The sequence below is a fragment of the Abrus precatorius genome, unplaced genomic scaffold (genome assembly GCF_003935025.1).
Source record: "Abrus precatorius isolate BTA unplaced genomic scaffold, Abrus_2018 Scaffold7, whole genome shotgun sequence".
In the NCBI taxonomy this organism is placed as follows: Eukaryota; Viridiplantae; Streptophyta; class Magnoliopsida; order Fabales; family Fabaceae; genus Abrus; species Abrus precatorius.
In genome coordinates this window covers 9,348,155-9,373,872 of record NW_020874417.1, presented here as the reverse complement: position 1 = coordinate 9,373,872, position 25,718 = coordinate 9,348,155, and the positions used below count along the sequence as shown (strand labels likewise).

Sequence of the window (25,718 nt, the reverse complement as noted above, 5' to 3'; positions counted from 1 at the left end):
ATTCTTACTAAGGGAGCCTACTTTGGTTGACATCGATCCTCAGAACTCGAGCTTGCTGGGCTTGAAGTATCATCATCGAAGGAGGAAAGAATATTAAAATTTTACCTTAGAAACCCTAGAAACAAATTAAGGTAAGGATGGAAGCGCTTTTCGAGAAGTTTTTGACTTCTTCTTGTGGGGCTCATCCTCTTCCCCATCTTCTTGGTCATAGTGACCAATGAAAGGAAATGCAAGATTCCAATTCAAGTTCGAGGTGAAGATGATGAAAATATGTTTTTACGAAAAACTTCAAAGTCATGACCTTATTTCGAGGAGGGGCTAAGTCATTTAAAATAGTCGAGGGAAGATCAACCCATTTAGCAGAAATTATGGGCAAAGCTAAAGTAAAATCACAATTTGGCAAAGGTAGAAAATTCGGGCAAAATCTTCCAAGATAAGTTCAAAAGGGTAATATTCTCGATACTTATTCATTCTTTGTTTCGTTTTCATCTCTAAAGAAATAGCAACTTAAAAATGGTGTTGGATATTTTTTTAGGCAAATAAAGAACTTTAAAATATTGCTCAAAAGATTGAACTTCTCGAATATGTGTACCTCTTGTCTTAGCCTTTGGATCTCCCTTCTATAATATAAATAAAGCAGAAATCATCTTTTGATTGCACTCTTCAATTAAAATTTCATATTTGTAGTAGTAACTAGACCACCAACCCTGAAAGGATTGAGTATAATTGAAGGATGGCTTGAATCCTATAGACGAGATCCTTGGTTTAAGTTTTTTGAAGAAACTCAAAGCATCATTCAGACAATCAATCTTTGTTCGAGCTCCATCTAGTATAGCTCGTTAGACCCTTGAAACATTGAATATGGCCTCAATTGGTTGAGGCTAATGTGTTGAGCCACTAAGTTGGGTTGGTAAGGAACAACTTGAACTGGTTTCAAAGTGAAATTGCTGAAAACAAGCTGATAATTAAGGAAGTGCCTCCAAATACCCAGTCCCTTAGACTGGGCACCAAGAGTGGTCGAAGAAAAAGGACGTTTGAATCAAGCCAGGCCACTTTTTCGAGAAGAGAAAAGGGCTAATTATGGGGTAAAACTTGGAGGTCCAAGAACAAAGAAAAATAACATCGAAAAGCATCAAAAGAATGTTTTCTGGCTATGGCAGAAGTAAGAAAAGTAAGACGAAACCACTCGATGTCTCAAGAAATATTTGAGGGTCCAGAGCTTTGAAGCTTACGCTCGAAGATAGCATTCAGCCAAAGTTGAAGTAACCAGAAAGGGACACTCAAGAATGGAAAGGGATCCTTAGACCTAAGGGAAGAGATAACCTTATTGAGATTTTCATATAAATTACCCAAGACAAGTTTTCCAAGACACACGAGGGACTATTCGTGCAAAAGTTGGGCAAACGAAAGAAGGGTCTTTGGAACTTAAAGGGATCTCAAGCAAAATACGTATGTCGAGAACCAGTACATAAGGAAAGCAATATGCTCCTCATCAGAAATAGGACCATTTTTGTTCATGTTTATGGAAATAAAGAGTTGATAAGAGAGTTTCATAAAGTCAAGAAGAATGTGAGTATTTTAAGGAGCAGAATTTGATCGAAATGAAAGACCAGTTGGACGAAGCCCAGTAACAACGGCAACGTCGAAAAGAGTCAGAGTGATCATGCCACAAGGATAATGAAAGGAACTAGTACTCTGATTCCAAAAGAAAAAAGAACTCAAAAGCATAGGGAAATTATATGACAAGTTATACCTAGAAAGTTGAATGAAATCATAAATTCCTATGGCCCTCCAACTATCTTGCTTTTCTTCTTTGACTTTATCTAGCCAAGGAAGATACAGATCATTGGTGATCGGGGGCATAGTTCGAAATACTTTCAACAAACTATCAAGAGAATCTAGCCTATATTTCAAGGAAAAAGCTAGGATACCCTCGAAAGAAAACGATGACTCGAAGGACTCTTTTTGAGGAACAAAAAGACCTAAGAATGCATAGGATTTTGAGTCCATCAGAAAAGGAGTAAGTATCTGGGATCTCCATATGGTCAATTTCTCTTTCTCGAGAGGTGGCTCAGGAAGATAGCTCGAATGACCCAAAGGAATGAGCCTAGCATTTAATGAAGTCAAAGAAGCCTTAGACTAAGAAGTCATTTCGAGGAGAAATGAAGGAATCTGAGAGAGTTGGAAAAGATTTCGGCACAAAAGCAAAAGATTACTCAAGGCAGAGCTTTGGGAGAGGCAAGTAAAAATGAAAGCGTGAAAAATGATAAGGTAAGTCTACCTTATATACTAATCCCAAACTTGCACCCAAGGCCCATAAAAAGAGTCCAAGTCCAAGGTGTTTTGGCATTAGGTGGGAATTTGAAGAGATAGTAGGGTGTCGTTTCAACTAAAAATTGCCTCAATTTCCTCGCAGAACGGCGGACGTCCTATTAATGGGCTGTTTTAGGTAACTGTCAAGTACAGGCCGCATTTAATGCGCCAACTTTAGGCGATGTGCCTGACAACTAGCAGATTAGCACCAAAGGCACCATAAAAATGATGGGAAATTTGAAATATAAAAAATTTTCCCATTCAAAAAAATGAAAATATTAAACTCATAATCCGAGAAATTAATATTTTTGGCGACATATGTTAGGGGAAAGAAAAATTTTCTAAGTTATAAGGTCCCATATCAGACTTTCGTTGTAAGAAATAGACTATGATCTCTCAAGGAGAAATATACCTCGAAGTTCAGAGACATGGATATAACTCAACTAAAATCAAAGGATCCTAGGCTCCCACACTTTGAGAAACCATGGACTTGCAAATTATCTAAGTCCTAAAATCCTATTGGAGGATCTACTTTTTGAGGATTTTTTAGGGTTTAGAGAAAAGTCTTTCCATGCTGAAAAGACTACATTTCGAGGAGTTTTTGAGGGATCATTAAAAGAGCCTCATCCTTCATAAAAAAAAGAGACTATATTTCGAGTAGTTTTTGAAGGTGGGTTATAAGAAAGCTCATTCTTTGTCAAAGTAGGTAGCTTTTCAAGAAGTTTCTGAGGATTTTTAAGTCCCAGACTTCTCCCAGAATTGGTTGAAAAAGTAGAAACTGAATGAGCTCCCATATTTCTCTCAAAATTGCTCAAAAAATAGGAACTGATAGGGCAATTTCTAAGTCCACAAGATTGGATGAACTCTTAGATTTTCCTTTGAATTGCTCAAAAACTAAGAACTCACAAGGAAAATATTCTAAGTTCACAAGACTTGATGAGCTCTCAAATTTCTCTCAGAATTGCTCAAAAATAGGAACTCATAGCGAAAATATTCTAAGTCCACAATAGACATGATAGGGCTAAAAAAGTGATATCAAAAGAATTACAAAGCTCAAAGCGGTTATTAGCGATTACCACTAGTTTCCATCAGTTCTCGAGAGACGAAAAAAGGTCATGGGCGATAGCAGTTATGGAAGAAGCCACAATTGTCAGCATGATTAGAAGCAATCGTGGATAATGGGCAATAGTGGTTGAAGGCAAGCACGAGTAGAAGACAGTTACTAAGAAGTGCTCACGGAAAGAAGAGAACAGTGATGATCCATTTGTCTATAAATACTACGAAACTCTAAGGATGACTTTCTGCACCTAGACACCGCATTTAAAATTCTCTGCATGCTGAAATTCTACACCGTGCCAGACACCAACTACTCAAAGTTTCATGGTTGCTGTTCATTGTGAGGAGTCATATGTTTATCTTTCCGCACTTTAATTCTAGTTTGTTTATTTTATTTTGCACTGTTTAGTTTCCTATAATTATGTCCTTGATTCAGTACATTGGTGTAAACTTTCACGTTTCAATTTAAGTCTTACATTGTTATTATTCACTATTCCTGCTTAATACTTTTTTACGACGTCAATTTGGGCATTACATTTAACAACACACTTAAAAGAACTCAAGAGGACCTAAAATTCAGTCTCTAGATTGCTCGTGGATTTATTTGTTTATAATTGACAATTTTCACCATAAACAATATAATCATAATCATACATCACATCACAATATTTTCATGAGTACAAACACATCATGTTTTTAGCAATAAGACAGAGCTCTCCTTGCCTCAGTGGACAAATTTAGTGAAGACAACTATTTGGAAAGGCTATTCAAAAGGTTGAGGTTGTCTGACATATTATAGAGAAGAATATCCCTTGAGAAGAGAGAAAACAAAGAAATATGGGTGAGAATAAAAAGCCAAGTTCTGAGATACTTACCAACAATTCCGTAAAGTTGAGGTTCAAATTTGGATTCCAAGTAATTTCGGAGAGGCCTTTCTCTGGAGGGGAAAGGAAAGTTTAAAGAAAAAGAGTTAGGAAGTGTTTCTTGGATTGTAATGCAAGTCTCAGGTCTGAAATCCCTTAAATACCCCTCAATTCTCGTGCGCTCTCGCTTGAGCGAAACTATTCTTGCCTAAGCAAGCCCTTTCTTGCTTAGGCGAGAATACCAGACAGTGGTTTCCCAATCTTATTTTGCTATTCTCACTTGAGCGAGGGTCAATCTTGCTTGAACGAGATGACGTCTAATGAGTTGGATGTTTTTCTTATGAGTCTTCGCCTGGGCGACTCATTTGGCTTGGGCGAGATTTTTGCTCGCCTAAGCGAGATCACTCTCACTTGAGTAGGGTGACAGTTGGATTGAGTTTATCCTATTCTTACTTGAGCGAGACTTATCTGGCTGACTCATCTCACTTGAGCAAGAATACCCTGAAATCTTTTGATTCTGGGCGCTCAATCTCGCTTGAGCGAGATCCCCTGCACTATACTTCTACCAAAGCACCCATAAATCATTCCAACACTATATATATTATCAAACAATTCATCAATAATCAAATAAATGAAAAAGAGGGTGTTACATAAAATGCATAGAAGTAAAGACGCTACACAATAACGTTATACATCACTACACTCAAATGATTATTTAAATTAATTCAATGAATCAATTAATAATTTCATAATTAAAAGAAAAATACCTAAACAAATTATATTTTGATCAATTAAAACTATTTATTTAATTGATTAAAGTTAAAACGTATTAGATTTTTTATTGCATAAGACTTATGTAATGTACGTACACATAGACCTTATCAATTTATAACACATAACGATAGAGAAACCATATGTTAATATTATAAATTGTTACATTAATTAAATAAAATGATTTTTGTTTAATTAATTATATTTTAATATAAGAAAAAGTAAAAATATTTAAGAGAGTATGATAATAAAAAATAACATCATAACATCGTACCTTGCGCTTCGTAGATCATTTACTATTATGCTATATTATTTTATATGAGTGTTAATTAAATATTTGTATATGTCTTGAGAAAATGTAGGATATCTTCTCCACAAGAGAAGGTAATATTATTCTTTTACTTAAAAAGCAATCAACACATTATACACAAAAGGTAGGATAAAAATGTATAAAATTTATATGGAGTGAATATGTATGCAAACTAACAGCATAAAAAAATTAAATAATTTTATGAATTATAAAATGAGAGATAAGTATCTAACATTTTGATTAGGATAGTTTAAATTAATGAATTAATCTTTTATTAATTCAAAAAAAAGTCATAAAAAAATAAAATGAAATTTGTATTTATTTAGGCTCTAAGAGAATCTTCTTAATTTAAAAATCAAATTATTCAAGTGGTAATCCATTAAAGACAAGAAAGAATGAAAACATTTCGATGATGTCATATTTCTAATTACCCACCATAAAAAATTCATGAATTTATAATAAGATATTCTCTACAGGAAAAGATACCATCAAAATATTCAATATTTAAGAATTGTTCAGAGTAATGATTCCAAGTTCAAAATGAAGATTCTCTCGGCATACATTACTCACATACTTAATAATTCTAAATCATAAAATTCAAAGTCATAAGGAATCATTTAAGCTCGTAAATGTGTACAAGCTTCGAAGGGATGTATGCTGATATTTTTTACATATAAGAGAGAAGCAAAAATTTAATAGAAGTACAAAAAAAAAAAAAACTAACAGTGACTATTAGATTATGACACAGTAGAATGTGAAGGATGCAAAGTTGTCTTCTTTATGCTCGCACCAGCCCCCAATTTTTTTTCTGAACCCTCTTTCTTTGATTAGTTTCCCCTTTTCATATTTTTTTTTAACATGATAGAAACAAAACAAATATTTGATATATTTCTTATTTCGTGTATAAAAGAGATATTCTTAGGGCTAATTTCCAATAAAAAATGTTCAAATTTTTTATTTGAAGTTAAATTTGTTTTTATTTAAAATTTGTAAAGACCAAAACTTTTATTTAAAAAAATAATCTACTTCCATTCTTTTTTTATAAAATTAATTTAAACTTTTTTTTACAAAATAAAATTATAAATATAAAATCTTTTAGGCTTAAAAAAAAGTTAAAAAAATATAAAAAAATATAAAATAAAAAAACGAGTTTTCACAAGATAATACAACTTTTTTATTCTATTTGTTTTATATTTGTCATCCTTCTTTGATTTGTATTTCATCTACGTACCATTGGTCATCTTTTCAATTTCTACAGAGAGAGACAAAACATTCCTCGACAGTCTAATGTTAATACATAGTTTATTAATTTTTTATAAAATAAAATAATAACTAATTCAACCATTATTTTAAAAAGTTCTTATTTTTATTAAATTGATTAATTTTATAAAATTTTATTAAAAAATTAAAAATTATTAGATACTTTACTTTATTACTTTATTTTAACTTATATTTTAATACATAAGTAAATATCAAAGTTTGAATATATTTATAAATGTTTAAATTATATGAAATTTGATATATGTGATTAGAATAATAATATAAATGATTCATTAATTATTAAATCAATTTTGCATGTTAGAATTTTCTTTAACCCATTATGTAATTTTCATTATGTAATGACTATTATGAAATTACATTTTTCCTTAGAGATCTTAAATTACGTTGCTCTCATAACATAATATATGATTCTCATACAATTAAGAGTTTAGAAAGCACTAACCTGAATTCGTTGTTCCTTGATGTTACCTCTCTCTTTGATGTCGTTGATCCCTTGGTATTTTCCCCAACTCTTCCTTCCTCTTTCAGCTCCTCTCGGATGGTTGAGAGAAAGTTCCTTTCTTACGTTTACTGTGAACTCACTTAGAGACTGTGAAAGTGAACAAATAGAGAATGTCGTAACCCCTATTTGGTAACTGCTCTTTAATTTATATGAAGGGAGATGAGAGGGTTTCGTTATAATTGTATTTACAATTATACCCTCAATAACTCTATATTTTATATTTAACCACTATTAGATTAAGCCCTTAATTAGAGTCATACTATAAGTTACATAAGCCACTATAATAAAATTATTAAAATAATCTAACATTGCATTCTCTTAAAGTTATTTAGTGTAAATGTTAACACGTATATGGTTAAGATTTGTTAATACAATATGTGAAACTTAAACAGTTCAAGAATTTTTATAGAATGTAAAATTGATTAATTTAACTATTAAATAATTTTATATTATCTTACTTATTATGTATATTAAATTTTATGTAATTTGAATAATTATGAATATATTATTTAAAATTTAATATTTATTTATATTTTAAAAATATAATAAATTATTCTTTGAAATAAAATAATGCAACGAAATACTTAACAACTTTACTTTTTCATGAAATTTTATAAAGTTGATATATTTAATAAATACTTTCAAGTTTGATACTTAGTGTCAATGAATAATAATATGAAAAATTATTCTTTTAATTATACTTATATATTAATAATCAGTTTGGAATCATTATATAATTATCTATGTTTGGAAACATAGTAAAAAGTTTGTACATTGAGATTGAAGTTAAAGTTACCGCTAGTAGCGATAAAATAAATATAAATTTTTCTATATTTTTAACGTGAAACCAAACTGACATTATTATAAATGCGTTTGAAAACACATTAAAACATCTGCAACATTTAATACAGAAGCTGCAACTAGTAGCGTTAAAATAAATTGTGTAAATTTGGCGGCATCTCGATTAATTTTAGAACATGATCAGATGCGTACAAAATTAGCTTTATCAAAATATTAAGTTAAACTCCTGCATTGATCAACACCATAATACTCCAAAGTTCTGCATATAATTTCCCAAAAATTTGAAACGGCTGATTTGCATGGCTAGCTTGGGAATCGAATAATTCATAGAGACATCATAATCAAATGGGTTCTGATGGGCAGCACAAGCTTCCTGTTCTTGATTTCACTAAGGAAGACTTGAACCCAGGGACCAATTCCTGGTTATCAACATGCAGAAGTGTTGTCAACTGCAAAAGATTCAATCAGAGGGACTACAGGGATTTGTCCCGTGTAACCATGCAGAAGGGTTCTGCTTCGTAATGTCCTTTCATTTATGCAATTTTAATTGAATTATATACACACATACAAATTAGTGTTTGTTGCATTTATAAGAGTTTGTGAGTAGCTTTCACTAGTTAGTTAATTAGTGTTTGTTACATTTATAAATGTCGGACTCTGCAACTTTTAAGAATGGAACATTAAAAACCCAAAATAATATGATATTTAAATAAAGACGATTTTGTCAGTTACTGCTGATGTTGACTTTAAGCAACTTTTATTTCTTGGCTTTTTTTGATAATTTCGATTCTTTTCTTTTGTGCAGACGTTAATTAAATAGTAATGAAATGTCGTCGCACCTAAGTTTAATTAGAATGCTGCTTTATCCAATAAAATATATGCACTTAATTGTACTTCACAACTATTTTCTGAAGGTTTCATTGATTGAATGGTTAAAATATATGAGTAAGGTATTATAGTATCCATTCTCATACATAACATGTTTTTTCTTTAAATATATGTATACTTTAATATTATATAATTTACATGTTTTGTAATTCTATCTGCATAGCTTTAAAATATGAAATATTATTCATAATAAATTATAAATGTATATAATTTGGTAAGGAAAAAGTGTACATATATTTCAGAAAATAGAAAAAAATAAATCCATTTTAAATATTTATGCATTTATAATATACATAATAAAATTAAAATATTTATATTAGGAATTTTTAAAACGTGACAAAGATAACTCACTTATATAATAAATTTCAAAGAGAAATTCCGTTCCATTTAAATTGTAACGTACTTTTCTAATCTATTCATTTTATATTTTTAAGGATCAAAATTTAGATACTATATATTTTAGGTGGTTTTAATGTTATTAATTATTTAAAATTATATTTTTACTTTAATAATATACATCAATCTAGAATATTGGAATTTAATGTATATATTATTTAAATAAAAATTTAATTTTAATTACAATAGCACCATAATCATATGAGATACAACGCTTTAAGTCTTGTCTTATTTATTTATTTCTCTCGCATACTATTAAATTTAATCATTCTAAAATTTAAATTTACACCCTATGTTAGATGTTAGATTAAAAGATATACAAATATTGTATTTTAATTCAGTTAATTTACTTTCAAAAATTTTCTTTATTTTATTTATTCATATATAATAAAATAGAATCCTTATTATCAATATTAAGATATCTCTTTTATCAATTTTTTTCTTTAAAATACATGATTTTATCATTATAAGCTGATGGTGGTGTTTTTCTATTATATTTATTTAATTTACCTAATTGTAAAAATTTTAGCATTACTGAGGAGTACTTATTAATATATATAGTACTAATCACGGGCAAGATTCTGAACACATATGATGAGATGATTAGATTTAATTTAACAATATTTATGATAAAATAATCAACCAAATGAATAATTGAGTGATTGACAACTTGCTTTGGCTCCCAATCCAAGAAGGGAACTCCCTAATATAAAATCGTATAGAAAGAAGGTAGCTATTGTATGTGAAAGTACAATACACCAATAAAGTTAGGGACTCCACAGCATACAATGGCTTTTCCTCTTCCTGTGGTTGACTTCAACGATGAAAACCTCAAGCCTGGTAGCGAAGCATGGCATTCAGCTTGTGACGTAGTGAGAACTGCACTAGAGGATCATGGATGTTACATTGCACGCTACCAAATTGATGAAGAGCTTCGAAACTCTGTGATCTCTGCAATGGACCAAGTATTTGAACTTCCTTTGGAAACGAGAAAACAAGAGACTAGTGACAAGCCTTTCCATAGCTACCTTGGGCAAATCCCCACTGTTCCCCTCTATGAATCGGTGGGCATAGAAGATCCATTGACTATTTCTGGATGTAAAAAATTCGAACACATAATGTGGCCACAAGGAAATGATCGTTTCAGGTAGGTGATAACTATTTCCACGCACACATGTTCGTAGGCGTGTTCTTTTTCTTCTTGTTTTTTAAAGTTAGCCATATATGATTTAGCATCCGTTAAAGCATGTGATAAATTCCAATACCTGCGTTGTCTTTAAATATTTTTTATTTTTTTAAACGGTTACTTACATAGTATAATAATATAACTTTTTTAAAATCACTATGGAAAGCAGTTAATATGTAATTATAACTTTTTAAAGTTATAATTTAGAGAATAATTATGTCTTAAAAAGAAGCAGTTTATATATTAACTGTTTTATAAATTCCTTTTTAGATAAAGTATACCAGCTTACAAAATAAAATTTTAAAAAACTTAATAACTTCTAACTTATAAAATCACCTAAAGATGGATATCATTCAATTAATGTTAACTTTACAAATCTCTTCTCTTCACTCTTTCTTTCTTTTATCTCTCTATTAATAATAAAATTGCTTACTATTTTATTATTTTTTGTTTAATAGTGATTCATTCATTTAAACGTGAACTATTTAGCTAAGGCAACATATAAATTCAAGTTTTAACGAGATAACAAATTAGTTTGAATCTCAAATATACAAATTCACATTTAAACATAATAATAAATTATTTTTAATTTGTAATAAAAAAACTCATTAGGTAAATATTTTCAACTTTCAAACTCACAGTTCATACTTTGAAAAGGGATCACACAAACTAGTAACACTTGGAGAGATGTTATATGAACTGTTTTCCAAATATAAACACATTGAATAATAGTTAGGGATGGAAATAGATTAGGTTAAGGTAGGCTTTGTATTAATAGACTTGACCTATCTAATAATTTTGACTTATTATATATCATAGGCTTTTTATTAAGCTTAGTCATCTTTTTAAAAGTCTGTTTAGGTCTATTAATCTTTTTAATGACCTACTATATAATGAAAAAGAATTACATATAATATAATATAAACAAGTGCATAAAAATATGATGGATGAAATGAGCCAACAGTAGACGTAATTGTGACAAAGTAAATTTAAATTAGTATAACGCGTATAAAATATACACAAAAGACTCTAGCAAGCAAGACTCTCTCTTTTAGAAAGTATGCAGTGGAGACATTTTTCAACTTCAACAAAAAAAAATAGAGGTTTTTAATTTAAAATTTTATTTATTTTAAAATTTAATTTATACAATGTATTATTATATTATAATTTTTATATAAAATTATTTAATATATTATTATAAATTTTATTAGTTTTAAATAGATCATTCTAATAAGTTTGTTAAGCTTTATTTAAGCTTAAACTTAAGCTATTTAATTAATTAATTTTTTTTAAAAAAATAAATTAAGTTTATTAATTAAATAAGTTAGATCAGACTAAATTTTAAAAAAAATTAGATCATAGACCCTATTGAATAATCTAACTTATTTTCATTCCGAATAATAATAATTGTTAACATATTTTAAATCTGTCTTTAAAATTATTCAAAATCATTCTTTAATGTCTTTACTTTACTATTATAGTGTATTTAATATTTTTTTTATAAAATATGAAATTTATTTATTTATTTGTTGATTTAACTATTTTTATTAGTATGTATGATTTAGTTGAAAGTATTTTATAAAAATGAAAAAAAATATTTAAACTGACACTTATTTCTCCTATTCTACGTACGCCTACACTAACTGAAAAAGTAAAAAACTAATCTAATTTTAATTGTACAATTATGCCTAACTTAGTCTAAATTAATTTTTTATGTGTTATTTTATAACACGTGTGTGAGAGAGATAAATAAATAATTATATCCTAATATTATCATAAAATATCAAAATTCAAGAGAAAAAGTAATTTTTTTAAAATATAAGATTAATTAATATAATTATTAATTTAATTATTTTTAATAATATGTTTGATTTAGTTGAAAGTATTTTATAAAAAAATATTGATCAGAACTTATTTCACCTATTCTACGTATGGGTACACTGACTGAAAACATGAAAAATAAAAGAACCAAAAAGTATTATCATAAATGAATAATTATATCATTAAATATTATCATAAATGATTAAAATTCAAGAGTGAAAAGTATTTTTTTTTAAAAAAAGTGAATTGTCATCTCTTAACATTAAAATGCACTCCAGGTATTGTAGCCAATTATCAATTTGTTTATATTATCGTGGTGACATGCAATTGCTCATCGTAACGTGCTTTTTACCTCCTTAGTGAAAGTGTCATTGAGTATGCGAAGCTGTTGGCAGAATTTGAGCGTGTGACGAAGCGAATGGTGAGCGAGAGCTATGGTGTGGACATGAAACACTGCGATTCTATCATAAAATCAACCAATTATCTTCTTCGCTGCTTCAAGTACAGAGCACCCCAAAGGGATGAGAGTAATTTGGCAATTGATCCTCACACTGACTTGAGCTTCACTTCCGTATTGCATCAGCTGAATAACCTTAATGGCTTGGAAATCAAATTGAAGAATGGAGAATGGTACAGCGTTGATGCCTCACCCTCCTTCATCGTCGTCTTGGCCGGCGATGCTTTCAAGGTGAGTCGATCACTTGTTGTTTCTCATCAATTTTTTAGTTGTTTTTATTCAGAAATCTAAAATTATTTGTTGGATGAATGAAAGTTGGCTAAATCCTCATTTTAATCCTTGAGAGAATTTAAGTCCAGCATTTTAATTTTTGAAAAATTTAAAATATCATGTTAGTTCTCAACTTTCTTCTCTGTCGTTTATTTTAGTTTATAAACTTGGACTATGTTAAAAAAAAGTAACAGAGAACTAACTTATCACGTTAAGTATCATGTCAGATGTCTAGGTGGCAAAAAAACGACATCATTTGAGAAATGAACATGGCAAAACATCTTTGATTGTTAAAAGACAGCGTTGTTATGGGAACATGAATTTGGGTGATATTCTGGGTGAGATTCTAGCATATCCACTTAGGGTTCTTTACAAATATAATCTTAGATTTCAAATCGTTCTACTCCCTAAAGCTAAAGGAGAAATGCCCCTTCATATCGCTGCTAGGTATGGACACTAAAGCATCGCAAGGTTACTGATTGAACATGTCAAGCCTTTTCTTCCTAAGATTGAGCATGGGATAGGAGCAGACAGGAAATTTTAAAGGGAACATTACATTACATGATGTAGTGTGTAATCATCATATTAAAGTAGTGGAGGTTTTGCTACAAATGGATCTCATTACTCCTACTATGCTAATAAGGCCCCAATGTCAGACCAGTGCTACATTTGTTAGGGCAAATTAGGGTTCCTTGCACATTTGAAGTGATGGCACTGTTAGAATTTCTTTGTAGGTTGAATTAGTGTCTTTGAAATTGTTGGATCTGAGTAACAATAATATTTCTCCTCCTTTGCAAAAGTTTAAGAATAATCTTTTGTTGTGGGAAACACTCTTTTCAATGGTGGCTCTGAAGTTCCTTCCTCAGGGGGCAACAAACCTTCAACCAAAGTCATGCAAAACGATGCTATTTTTAACAATTAAAGTGTTTTGCCACATTCATTTCTCAAACGACATTGTTTCTTGCCACTTGGACATCTAACATGGCATTTAACGTGACAAGTCAGCTCTCTGTTATGGTTTCTTAATGAAATTTGAGTTTAGAAACTAAAATGAATGAGAAAAGGAAGTTGGAGACTAACATGATATTTTAAATTTTTCAAGGACTAAAATGTTAGACTCAAACTCTCTCAAGGACTAAAATGAGGGTTTAGTCATGAAAATTCAAAGAAAAAAATACTTGAATAAGTCATTCGGTCGTAAAGAAACCTTATCATGGTCGATACATTATTGTGAAAAATGATATTCTTACAAAAGTTATTTTATAATAAGTTATAAAAAAATATAAAATTAGAATAATGTATAACTTTCAACATATAATTTTTTTAATTAATAAAACAAATAATGATATTATTTTATCTTTTTATACTCTTCTATGAATTGTATTAAAAAAAAACATTTATACGAATATCTTACCTCTATTACCATTTTATTTTTTTTATAAATGAGATTAAACTCCTACGCCATAATAGAGATCTGAGAGCGGTTCCATTTTAAATTAGAGAGAGTTTAAAATTGCTCTAAAATCCTGCGCTATCTAATGTGTTATATTTAAGAGAGCGGTTAAACAGTCGCTCTCAAAAGTTAAGATTAGAGAGCGGTTCCACGCGGAACCGCTCTCCAAAGTATAGGTGTAAGATTAGAGAGCAGTTCCACGTGGAACCGCTCTCCAAAGTATAAATATAGACCGCGAATCTAAAATTTGAAATTGATTTCTTTTTGAGTTTTCTTCATTTTTATCACAAATCAAAATTGAATCTTGAGTTTATACATTTGGTGTTAACCAAATAATCCATATCTGCATGAACAAAAAAAAAAAAAGAACAAATTAGTAGGATTATTTTTAACGTTAATAGAGAGAAAAAAAAAGAAAAAAAAAGAATGGATAATTCACTATTAACAAAGAGAAGAAGAAAGAAAGAAAGAATGAAGAAGTACTTACAGATGTGAAAAAAAATAATTTGTTACCGTAGAAATATGAAGAGAACAACAAAGAATGAAGAGGTAACTATAGATATGGAAAAAAAAAAAAAACTAATTGTTATCGTAGAGAAGATGAAGAGAGCAGGATGAAGAAGTACCTACAATGTGAAATAAAAAAACAATTTGTTAGTGAAAGAAAACAAAGAAAGCAGGCTAATCAAAAAGATGAAGAGAACATAAGAAAACAGAGAAGACGAACAGAACTTACAGTAAAAGAGATGTGTTGAGCGTGTTTCATTTATAAACGATTTTAATGACTTTAAAGAACGGTTCTTTATTAACTACTCTTCAAGAATGACTTTAGAGAGCGGTTAATAGAGAATTGCTCTCAGAAGTATACTTTTGAGAGCGGTTAACAAAGAACTGCTCTCAAAAGTATAGATCTGAGAGCGGTTCTCTGTTAACCGCTCTTAGAAGTATAGATCTGAGAGCAGTTATTAGAGAACTGCTCTCTAAATATCTAGTTACAAAGCAATTTTTACTAACCGCTATCTAAGTTAGCACTCTAAAAACTCATTTCTGGCATAGTGAACAGTCCAAAAACATAAACAGGTCTAATTTAAAGATTGAGGAACCAAGTTTCTAAAGATTCTAAAGTTAGAAAAGGACTTAAAGACTCAAAAGCCTCATCAAAATAGACAAAAGGAAGTTTAAATTAAGGGCCTATTTTAGCCAACCAATCAGCATATTGATTGGTCTCTCTTAATACATGATTAAATCTAATAAACCTAATACTTCTTAGTAAGTTCTTAATTGCACAAATAACATGATATAGAGAATGAGTACATCTATAAATATTCACAATAAGGGATATGACATCCTTTAAGTCACATTTAATCCAAATGTGAGGGATATCCTTAGGGATAGCAAGCTTTAACTCCCAATATATACCCTAAAACTCAGCTTCCAAGGGGGAGTATAACAACAAAGCTCTATGAAATCCAGCAAGAAAACTACCATGATTGTCCCTAATGAGTCGTTCACAAGTAGCAATTCCAGCAGCAAGGGAGATAGCATCATCCATATTAAGCTTCACCTGAGAGCACAGAGGAGGTTACTACTTAGTGAAGCTTTTAGTCCCCAACTAGCCAGCTCTTGACCCAGTACTGGACCTACCATAGAAAATAATATAGTAAAAATCCAATTTCATATTATAAAACAAAGACTCACCATTCATGGAAGAATTATGAAAAATGCTCTTATTCCTGTTGCTCCATAAATGCCAAACAGTTAAGCCAAACAAAAATTGCCAATCAGACAAAGGAACAAAATTTTTGTTGGATAAGTTTAAAGATAACCAACTAGTTAATCCCTTACTAAAAGAGCAGCCCAGTAGTCAGAAGGAATTAGCTTATTTCAAATATCTTTAGCAAACCAGCAATCTCTTATCACATGGATCATTGTTTCAGCAATATCATTACACCTGAAACAAGCAGATGCTGGAGACATTTTATGATGACATCTTTCCAACATTTGTAAAGAGGCGACCATGGGCTAGTTTCCATAGGAAAACTTTTATTTTGGGAGGACCTTTCCAGTCCAAGACCAAATTAAAGAGATTGGGTTGTAATCTCTAGTTTTAGGCAAGAAGAGATAGAAGGTTGTAGGCTGATTTCACAAAAAAATGTCATTGGCATTATATTTCTAGATAAAACTATCTTGTCCCCCTGCAGATGAAAGGCGAGTAATTTGGGAAATAGAATCACAAATATGAGAAAGGAACAAGGTCTTAACAACCATTATGAGAGAATAATGTAATCAGTTCAATCAACTCCAAGTCTAAGACCTAATGGAGGGTAGAGAATTTAAGAGGAGTTGAGAGTGAGCTTAATCCTCTTCCTAAAATTTGATGGTTGAACCATCACCAATTATCCAACCCAAACCTTCAGAAAAGCCCTGCCAAATAGAGAGGATACTTTTCCAAAAAGGGGAGTAATTGTGATAATTACCAGATATAGGATTTTTATTATAGGAGAACTTATATTTACTATAAAGAACCTGAGCCCATAGGTCATTGGGAGAGGCTATGAGCTTCCAACATAATTTCATAATGAAGGCCTAATTCTCTAGGTAAGTTTCCTTAAACCCTAAACTCTCCCCCCGCTCCTCATGCTTAGGTTTGCATATCTTTTTCCAACCTATTAAATGACACTTCCTAGCCCCCAATGAACCCAAAATAAACTTCTTACAGATAGAGTCAATCTTAGCACACACAGATTTAGGGATAAGTATGGACTGCATAAAGTAGGCAGGGATGTCCATAATGGAAGATTGAGCAAGAGAAATTCTTCCTGCCATAATAAGGAATTCATTCTCCAAAGGGAGATTTTTTTGCTAATCTTACTAATTAAGAAAGCATAATCCTGCTTGGTTAGGTTAAGATGACCAATAGGGAAATCCAAATATGAACCAAACTGGGTATAATGTCTAATGCCAAGCCCGAGGCTGATATCCTGATAAAGAGCTGAGTAACAGATTTTGAAAAAGTAAACTAAGGACTTACCCTTATTAATAACAAGACCAAAAGCAAAACAAAATCGACCAAGGGCTAAACTAATGACTTCATTATTATGAATATCAGCTTTAGCAATAAGGACAATATCATCGGTAAAAAAATAGATGAAAAATTTTAGGCCCATAATTACCAAAAGAAAAGGGAGACTAATCTCTATCATTAACTCTATCCTAAATTAAATGAGCTAACTTTTCTAAACAATGAACAAAAAGATAAGGGGAAATGGAATCCCCTTGTCCAATACCCCTGTTAGAAGTAAAGGTATCAGTATTTTCCTATTTTTCCAAACAATAGACATGGAAAGGAAAGAGATACAATGATAAATGAGCTCAATCAATTTAGGTTTTAGTCCAATTTACAAAATAGTGCCTTTAATAAAGATTCATCTAAGCTTATCATAGGCATTTTCCACATCTAGTTTTAACATCATATACCTGCTTTTCTTTTTTAATTTATTAAAAGAATGGACAAGCACATAGAGGATTAAGGTGTAATCTATACCCTTCCTACCCTTAATGAAGCTGGTTTGATTTCCTGAAATTAAGCTGGGTAGAATCCCCTTAATTCTATTAACTAAAACTTAGTAATAATTTTATAGTTAACGCTGCAAAGGAAAGTAGGTCTAAAATTCCTAAGGTGACCAAGATTCTTAATTTTGGGGATAAGGGCAATTGCATTATTATTTACCTTAACAATCTCAGAAAGGTTACTAAAAATACTAAACACAAAATTATAGACAAAGGGAGCTAAAAGCTCCAATTGATTCTTGAAAATTAAGGCATGAAAGCCATCAGGAAAAAGAGATGACTTAATTTCTTCCCTAGACAGCTCAACATTAAGCAAAATCTTATCAAAAAAATTAAGGGAAGGAAAAGAAGAATCAATATTCATGGGAGGATTGTTGGGGCAGGGGTTAAAATAAATATTCTTGAAATAGTTAACAACCATAGTTTGGAGTTTTTGAGAGTCAAATTCTCAATTATTCAAGTCATCCTTAAAGGCTTCAATAACATTCCTTTGCCTACAAATAATCACAACATTATTGAAAAACTTATTATTCCTATCCTCAAGTTAGAGCCAGTTAGATTTATAGTGATGAGACCAGAACATTTCTTCCTGAACTATGATCTTTTTATATTCAATCCATAAGGTATCCATCAGATTACTAAGAAAAAGGTTGTCTTGAAGGGCCAATTTAAATGAAATGCCCCTAATTTTGTTAAGAAGCCTTCTTTTTTTAAAAAAAAAATATATTCCCAAAAGCATGAATGTTGGATCCGAGATATTCTTTTAGAAACATGCTAAATTTTCATACCAAGATCTAGAAGCTAGCCAAGAGTTATGAACTTGGGTTAAGAAGTCACTATTATGAATCCAATGAGCCAAGAATTTAAAAGCCTTACGATGGTTATCATGATTATTATTATTATTCCTAATTTTTAACCAAAGCTTTGCTTGGTCAGATTTTAAAAGGGAAAGATGGATAAGGGAACTATTCTGGAATAAACTCCTCCAAGGGTCATTAATAATAATTCTATCAATCCTTTCCATAATTTTTCCTTTAGTCCAAGTAAAAGGGTTCCCTTTAAAACCCAAATCCTGTAAGTTGCAGAACTCCAAACACTCAGCAAAATCTTGAATAAGGCTAGCATTAACAGGTCTGCCTCTATATTTCTCATGTTGATAGAGAATTGAGTTGAAATCCCCAACAAGGCACCAAGGCTGATTAACAGTGGTGTTGAAGTTTCTTAACATCTTCCACCACTCAGCTTTAAAAGATTCACGAGATTAACAAAGATAGAATATAATACCCAATCCTACGGCCCATTACTAATGTTTAGGTGAATGGTGTGCATTACTTATGTCTATAGTAGAAACCTTAATTTTTTTGGTGTTCTAGCAACACCAAATCTCTCCAGCAAAACTAATAGCATCAATTTTCACTATCCCATCTAGATTAATTCGATGAATAATAGAGTCAGCCTATTAATAACTAATTCTTGGTTCAAAATAAGCAATAAAATCTAGTTTATAAATACTAATTAAATCATTAACAAATCTAGGAAAAGTCTTACTACCAGTACTTCTACAATATTAAAAGAGGCAATTCATAAGCTTAATGGTGAGAGGGGTTACCATCCTTAAGATGCAAGGTAGGGATGACAATGGGTAAAGTACCCGATGGGCACCCGCAAAATTTACCCACAATGGGTAGGGTATTTACCCGCTATACGGGTACGGGTATGGGTGTGGGTAAAATCTCGCAAATTTTAATGGGGATGGGTGCGGGTATGGGTATCTAAGTACCCACCCCGCCCCATACCCGCAAATATATATATATATATATATATATATATATATATATATGCTTGAACTTTATTCTACAATTATGCATTAAATTTTTGTATTATTATATTACTTATGTGAAGTTATATAAGATTAATATAAAAATATATTTAATAATAAAGTAAACCAAAAAATTTATTTTGGTTTATATTTTTAATAGAAAAATTTATTTACTATTTTATATCATTTAATTAGGCTAACACAATTTAATTATTACATAGTTAATATAAGATTGACTTTTTTTAAAATATTATTTATATATGACACACATAAAATATTTTTTACACAAATATTTTTGTTAATAAAATCATATTGATGTTTAAATCATAAAGTGAATGATAAATAATAAATATATTATAAATATTTTATAAATTTTACAATCACCTACTATTACCGTAAACTTATTATTTATTAATAATATTTAAATTTTATTTTTATATTTTAATTTAAAATAATATTTTTCTATGTAACATATGTATTACAAGCACAACTATAATCTATTGAATCTAAATAATATTATTCTTACTATTTATTCACATTCAAAGAAGTTTTTGAAAAGATATAAATATAAAAAATTATTATTAATTTTTATTTGTTAATTTTTTTAAGATAAAAAAATATAATTTTTTTAATATACACGTATATTTCTTTATTATAAAATTTTATTGTAACTATTTATCTTTTATTCAAATTCTTTTTTTTTAAATTTATATACATTATAAATATTTAATTCACTAAAATAATTTTTCAAAAATTTATATTTTTGATAAAATATTTTCATATAGTATATGAGTTAAAAAATACTAGTATTAATATATATATATATATATATTATATTATTTTAATTAAATCTATTATTTTTCTTACAATTTCAAATTCAAAAGTTAAAAAAAATATTTTATGTATCAACTTTCTGTTGTTAGTATTGAACTTCTCTACTCTAACTCTATTCTCATTCTCAATGTCTGTCTCGCTAAAACTTAATAAAACTATGAAATGTTATTCATTAGAGTTAGTTGTTAATGTCGTCACAAGAGGTTACTAAGTGATCCCACACGAAGGGACAACCATTGTACAAATCTATTTCGTTGTCGTTCTGACATTACCAATAATCAAATCTCACACAAGATAGGATTATCACTGACAAATAATTTGTGTGTTTAGTTTTGCTTATTGTTTCTAAGAATTTTAGTTTAAAAAATTATTATATTAAGATACATTTAACATTTATGATCTTTGAATATTTATTTTTTATCTATATTTGTACCTTGTTCGGCAACTACATATTGAATTTTTATATTATTATGCTACTTATGTGAAGTTATATAAACATATTTTTCTTTATAAATATTTTTTCTTAAACAAGCGCGGGTAATGGGTACAAGACGGGTATGCGGGTACCCAGAGGGTACGGGTACGGGGATTAATGTTCATACCCATGCGGGTATGAGGTCGGGTACGGGTATTTTTTTAAAACGCGGGTATGGGGATGGGTACTGTAGTACCCTACCCATACCCTACCCATTGCCATCCCTAATGCAAGGGCATCTTGCTTTGGATAACCATAGGAATCACTTTTTCAAAGTGCACAGACTCTAAATCTTTTGTATTATCAATGCCATGGTGGGAGGGGTATCTGGTGGTCTATTAGTAGGGACATGTGACAAAGGCTCATGATCCTTCTAGATTAAATAAGAGTTAATCCCTAACAAATTTTGTATAGAATGGTTTGAAGTATAATTCTTCTTAATAATGTTTTGGAAATGTTTCATTAACAGGAAAATGTCCTTACTATCATGTTCATCACTAAACCCCTAAACTTCTTGACTATTATTAAGACAAACATCCTTATCCAAGTTTATATCAGGCTCTTTTCTTTTACCACCTAACCCAAATTTAAGGGTGGCTTTAGTCTTTCTGGATTTTTTATAACCTCATTCAACTTAGTCCCACTAGGCGGTTTGGAACTAACTCTTTGGCTAGGTAAAGAAACAGAACTACTTACTTTCTTTGCATCTAAAACCAGCCTTTGATCCTGATCAACCCAAGGATCTTAAATCTTGACATAACCTAAGTTTTTTTTCCTACCACAATTCCCTGTGTTCCCAGCTAGGTAAGAGGAACTAGTTTTCTTTCTAAAGGGCTTTTTTGCAAACATTCAAGGGCCAAATTGATCCTTATCATGGCTACTAGTAGTCCCCTGATTAGATATAATTTGGTCTTTAACCCTTCAGAGTTATTAAGCACAACCCCTTCATGCCCAATTCCTCCATCACTCTTATTATCCCCCTGATCAGGTTCACCCTAACTAATTGAAGGAAACTCAACACACTAATCTAGTTTGTGACCATACTTTCCACATTTGAAGCAAATGAGGTGCATGCAATCCCTCATACTCCACTTTAAATTTCTAATCCTACACTTTAAAAGTTGGAACCAAATTCTTTCTAATATCAATCTCCATATAGATCTTAGCAAATTTACCTCTTAAGGTAAGAGAGGTGTGGAGTCTACTTTTAGCATGGACCCTAAGCAGTTCCCTACTTATTATAGGAATTTATTATTATAAAGTTCAAGAGGTAAATCAAGTATGCGTACCCAAATAGCCATTTTTCTCTGGTTGTAATTTTTGGTTCTAAACAAGAGTTTCCATATCTAAACCAACAAATAATGATTTAATATTAACCAAGACCCTTCAAAAGGCCTTCTTGTAATCTTCTGTATTCTCAAATTTGACTAGAAAAAAATCATTGTTTAGATCTAGAATCTTTAAGGCTCCATTCTTTCTCCAGATATTGCCCAGTTTCTAATTCAAGAAAGTAAAATTAATTGACTTACCTAAAAGTTTAAGAATAAGTGTAGGGAACACACCTATCTTCATAGTCATCTAAAAGAATCTTAATATTAGAACATAAATCCCTAGGATTTTCAAGCATCTAAGATATTTCCTTAGTCATAGGAAGAATATTAAAATACTCCAAAATAAATTTTACTATTTCATCATCGTTTAGAGTAATATTTAGATCATTAGACTCTAACACAACATCTTAATAAGAGTAAGAATTAGAAACGCTAAATTTAGAAAACACCTCATTCAATTTCAAGGTATCTAGTCTTTGATCCTACTGCATGTACGAACTCAACATCACCGTCAAGCCCTTTGCACCCATCTTGACTTTTTTGTTCTTCGATCCATAAGATCCAACTCTTCAATGGACCGTTTTTCTACTTTGTGATACTCTATACTCTCAGGTTCACTAGAATCCTCGAGATGGAGTGAAAACCCCTTTCTCGTATGAATCACCTACATTTTCTCATAACGCTGAAGCTTCATACCCTCACAAGCGACAAGGGTAAGGAACTCTAGCGTCACTTCCTAAAGTGACTCTTGAAAGAAAAGAAAGAAGAGGAGCAAGTTCTTGGAGCCACATTAGGTTTCAATACTCCATATTATCCATAGCTTCCCATTACCATACTTTTTAACAGAATGGTATACACATATGTTATCTTTCACTTTTGAATAAAAAATATTCATATTTATCTGTCTTTAAAAATTTAATTCAATAATAATCATTTTTTTAAAATATTCTTATCAAAAAGGAAAGAAAATTAAAATAACTATGAAATGTTAAAATAATAAGTGATAGAGATATATAAATGTGCACAGAGACATATATAAAATAATTATTAAAAACAATTAATAATAAGTAATTATAAAATAAAATGACATGATTGTCTGGTATACTCGTCTAAAATTCACTAAATTTATGTATTTTTCCATGCTGCCATTTTTATAAAGTAGTAAATAATGTTGTGCTATGATCATGGAAATTTCTATCATTTTATGTTACGCTAATATAGCCTAAAATTTAAGTGTGCCTAGAGTAAATGGTCAAGATATTTTTAAAGCTTGCACAAAATTCTCATATTATTTCTCTCTTCTCATATATATATATATATATATATATATAACAAAAATGATAGAAATGGCAGTAGGTACCTAATGTTTGGTAACAAAAATGCCATTTTGATTAGGAACTTAACATAAATTCATTTGGTGGTCCAGTGTTGGAGTAATGGCAGGATACGTGCATGCGAACACCGAGTTACGATGAATGCAAAGAAAAGAAGGTACTGCATGGGATTGTCATCTTATTGTAGTGAGATGATGCAGATACCAAAGGAGCTAGTTGATGAGAAACATCCCTTGGGTTATAAACCATTTGACCATTATGGGTACCTTCGTTTCTTTGAGAAAGAGAAAATCAAAGAAATAAATCTTCGATTAAAAGCGTATTGTGGGGTATAATACCTACAGTGATATCAAGAGTCATTATGCCAAGTTGTTTGTCGTTTTTCCTATTGCTCTTCTAACGCGAGTGCACTCTTCTTTTGGGTTACCTATTTTATGTATTCCCTACAAGTTCTTGTTAATGAATAAAGGCATATTTGGAACTCCAAAGTTACTTGTCCTGGCATCAGCATTCAGATGAATTGAATTGTATTCAGTGATTATTATGCTGTCGCAAGCGTATGCTTTTGTTAAGTAATAAAAGATGCTATCTTCTTCTCATAAGTATTATATTATTTCTTACCAAATATTCATGGTAATCATTTAAATGTATTCAATTAATATAGGTGGGAAATAATTAGAAAGTAAGAATAATTAGCAATAATACACTAAGGCTAGAAATCAATATTTACGAACCTTTTAAGAATTAATTAACTGTAATAAGAATTTATAAGTGAATAAAAAATAATCCTCTTGCCAAATCTTGAGTTATTATAAAAAGAAACTATCCTAAGTTAATTATTGTTCGATGGAAGTTATTTCTGACCGTATGAAGAACTTATTTGATGACTTATCCAATTTTAAAAGAGCATGAATTTTTTTATGCTTTAGTCGTATTGAAAAGATGAAGATAATTAAAGGCTTTTTATCCCAAAAAAATAAATTTTAAAATTCTATTTTTTTAATTTAGATATCTTTGAAAACTATTCTTTTGTTTAGACGTTTTTCTTTTGTCACATTCACAGGGTTGTACTGTACCTGCATGAGTTATATTAATTTTTTAAAATTATCGCATTTTTTAGAATTCACAGGGTGTATTGTATCTGTATGAGTTATATTAATACTTTTAAATTAAGTATTGTATTTTATAGAGTGATAATTATTTTGACATTGGCATGTGCTAGCATAAGTATCAAGAAAAAAAAAGCAATAATTAATTATTTTTTGAAAAAATTCGCATATATCATGATGGTACTTGTTACATGGTAGCGCTACACAAGTATCAACTTTAAAAAGATGATATTAGTTTGAAATGAGCTAAAGAGAAAAGAAACTACATATCTTAATATGAACATGTTTCGACTCTGTTAAGATGATAATAGTATTGCCTAATCAGTAGTGATACTTACCTATTTTGCAGCCCATGACAATTAGGTTAACAGGCACTGCAAGCTTCCCTCCACCTTCTTCCCTTATTTTTGCCATCATAGGAGCTTCTAGCATTCTAGCTTACTCTAAGTAAATTTGCTTGAGATTTTTGTTTTTTCTGTGTAACACTTTGAGATAATTCATATGCTAATATTTATTATTTAAATTTTTTTATTTTAGTAAATTAAAATAGCAATTTTGCATATTATTATTATTTCAAGTGGTGGTATTAATTTTGAATTATAATTTTGTGTCTACCGGAAATTAGGGAGGAACTTATATGAATTTTCTTGTATTATTACATTATTTTATTGGAATATTTTATATTTATTCATTAATTTTAAAAAATTATTTTAAGTTTTTATTTATTTTAAAATTTAATTGTTAAATATAAAATTGTGGAATATTTCAGAATTATTTATTTATGAAAAATTTTGACTCCTTAGAGTAAAATTGAAGAAATTGTAATTTATGAAAAAAAAACTAGCTTTTTAGAGTAAAATTTTAAAATTAGTTATTTA

At 30.1% G+C, this 25,718-nt stretch overlaps 1 protein-coding gene across 1 annotated transcript; it reads left to right on the top strand.

The window, feature by feature from the left end:
- Positions 1–9,969: 9,969 nt before the first annotated feature.
- Positions 9,970–24,066, top strand: LOC113873680 (probable 2-oxoglutarate-dependent dioxygenase AOP1). The gene is made up of 3 exons (XM_027511930.1): positions 9,970–10,328; positions 12,549–12,876; positions 23,824–24,066. The coding sequence occupies exons 1-3, from the start codon at positions 9,970–9,972 to the stop codon at positions 24,064–24,066; spliced, it is 930 nt and encodes a 309-aa protein (XP_027367731.1).
- Positions 24,067–25,718: the final 1,652 nt, after the last annotated feature.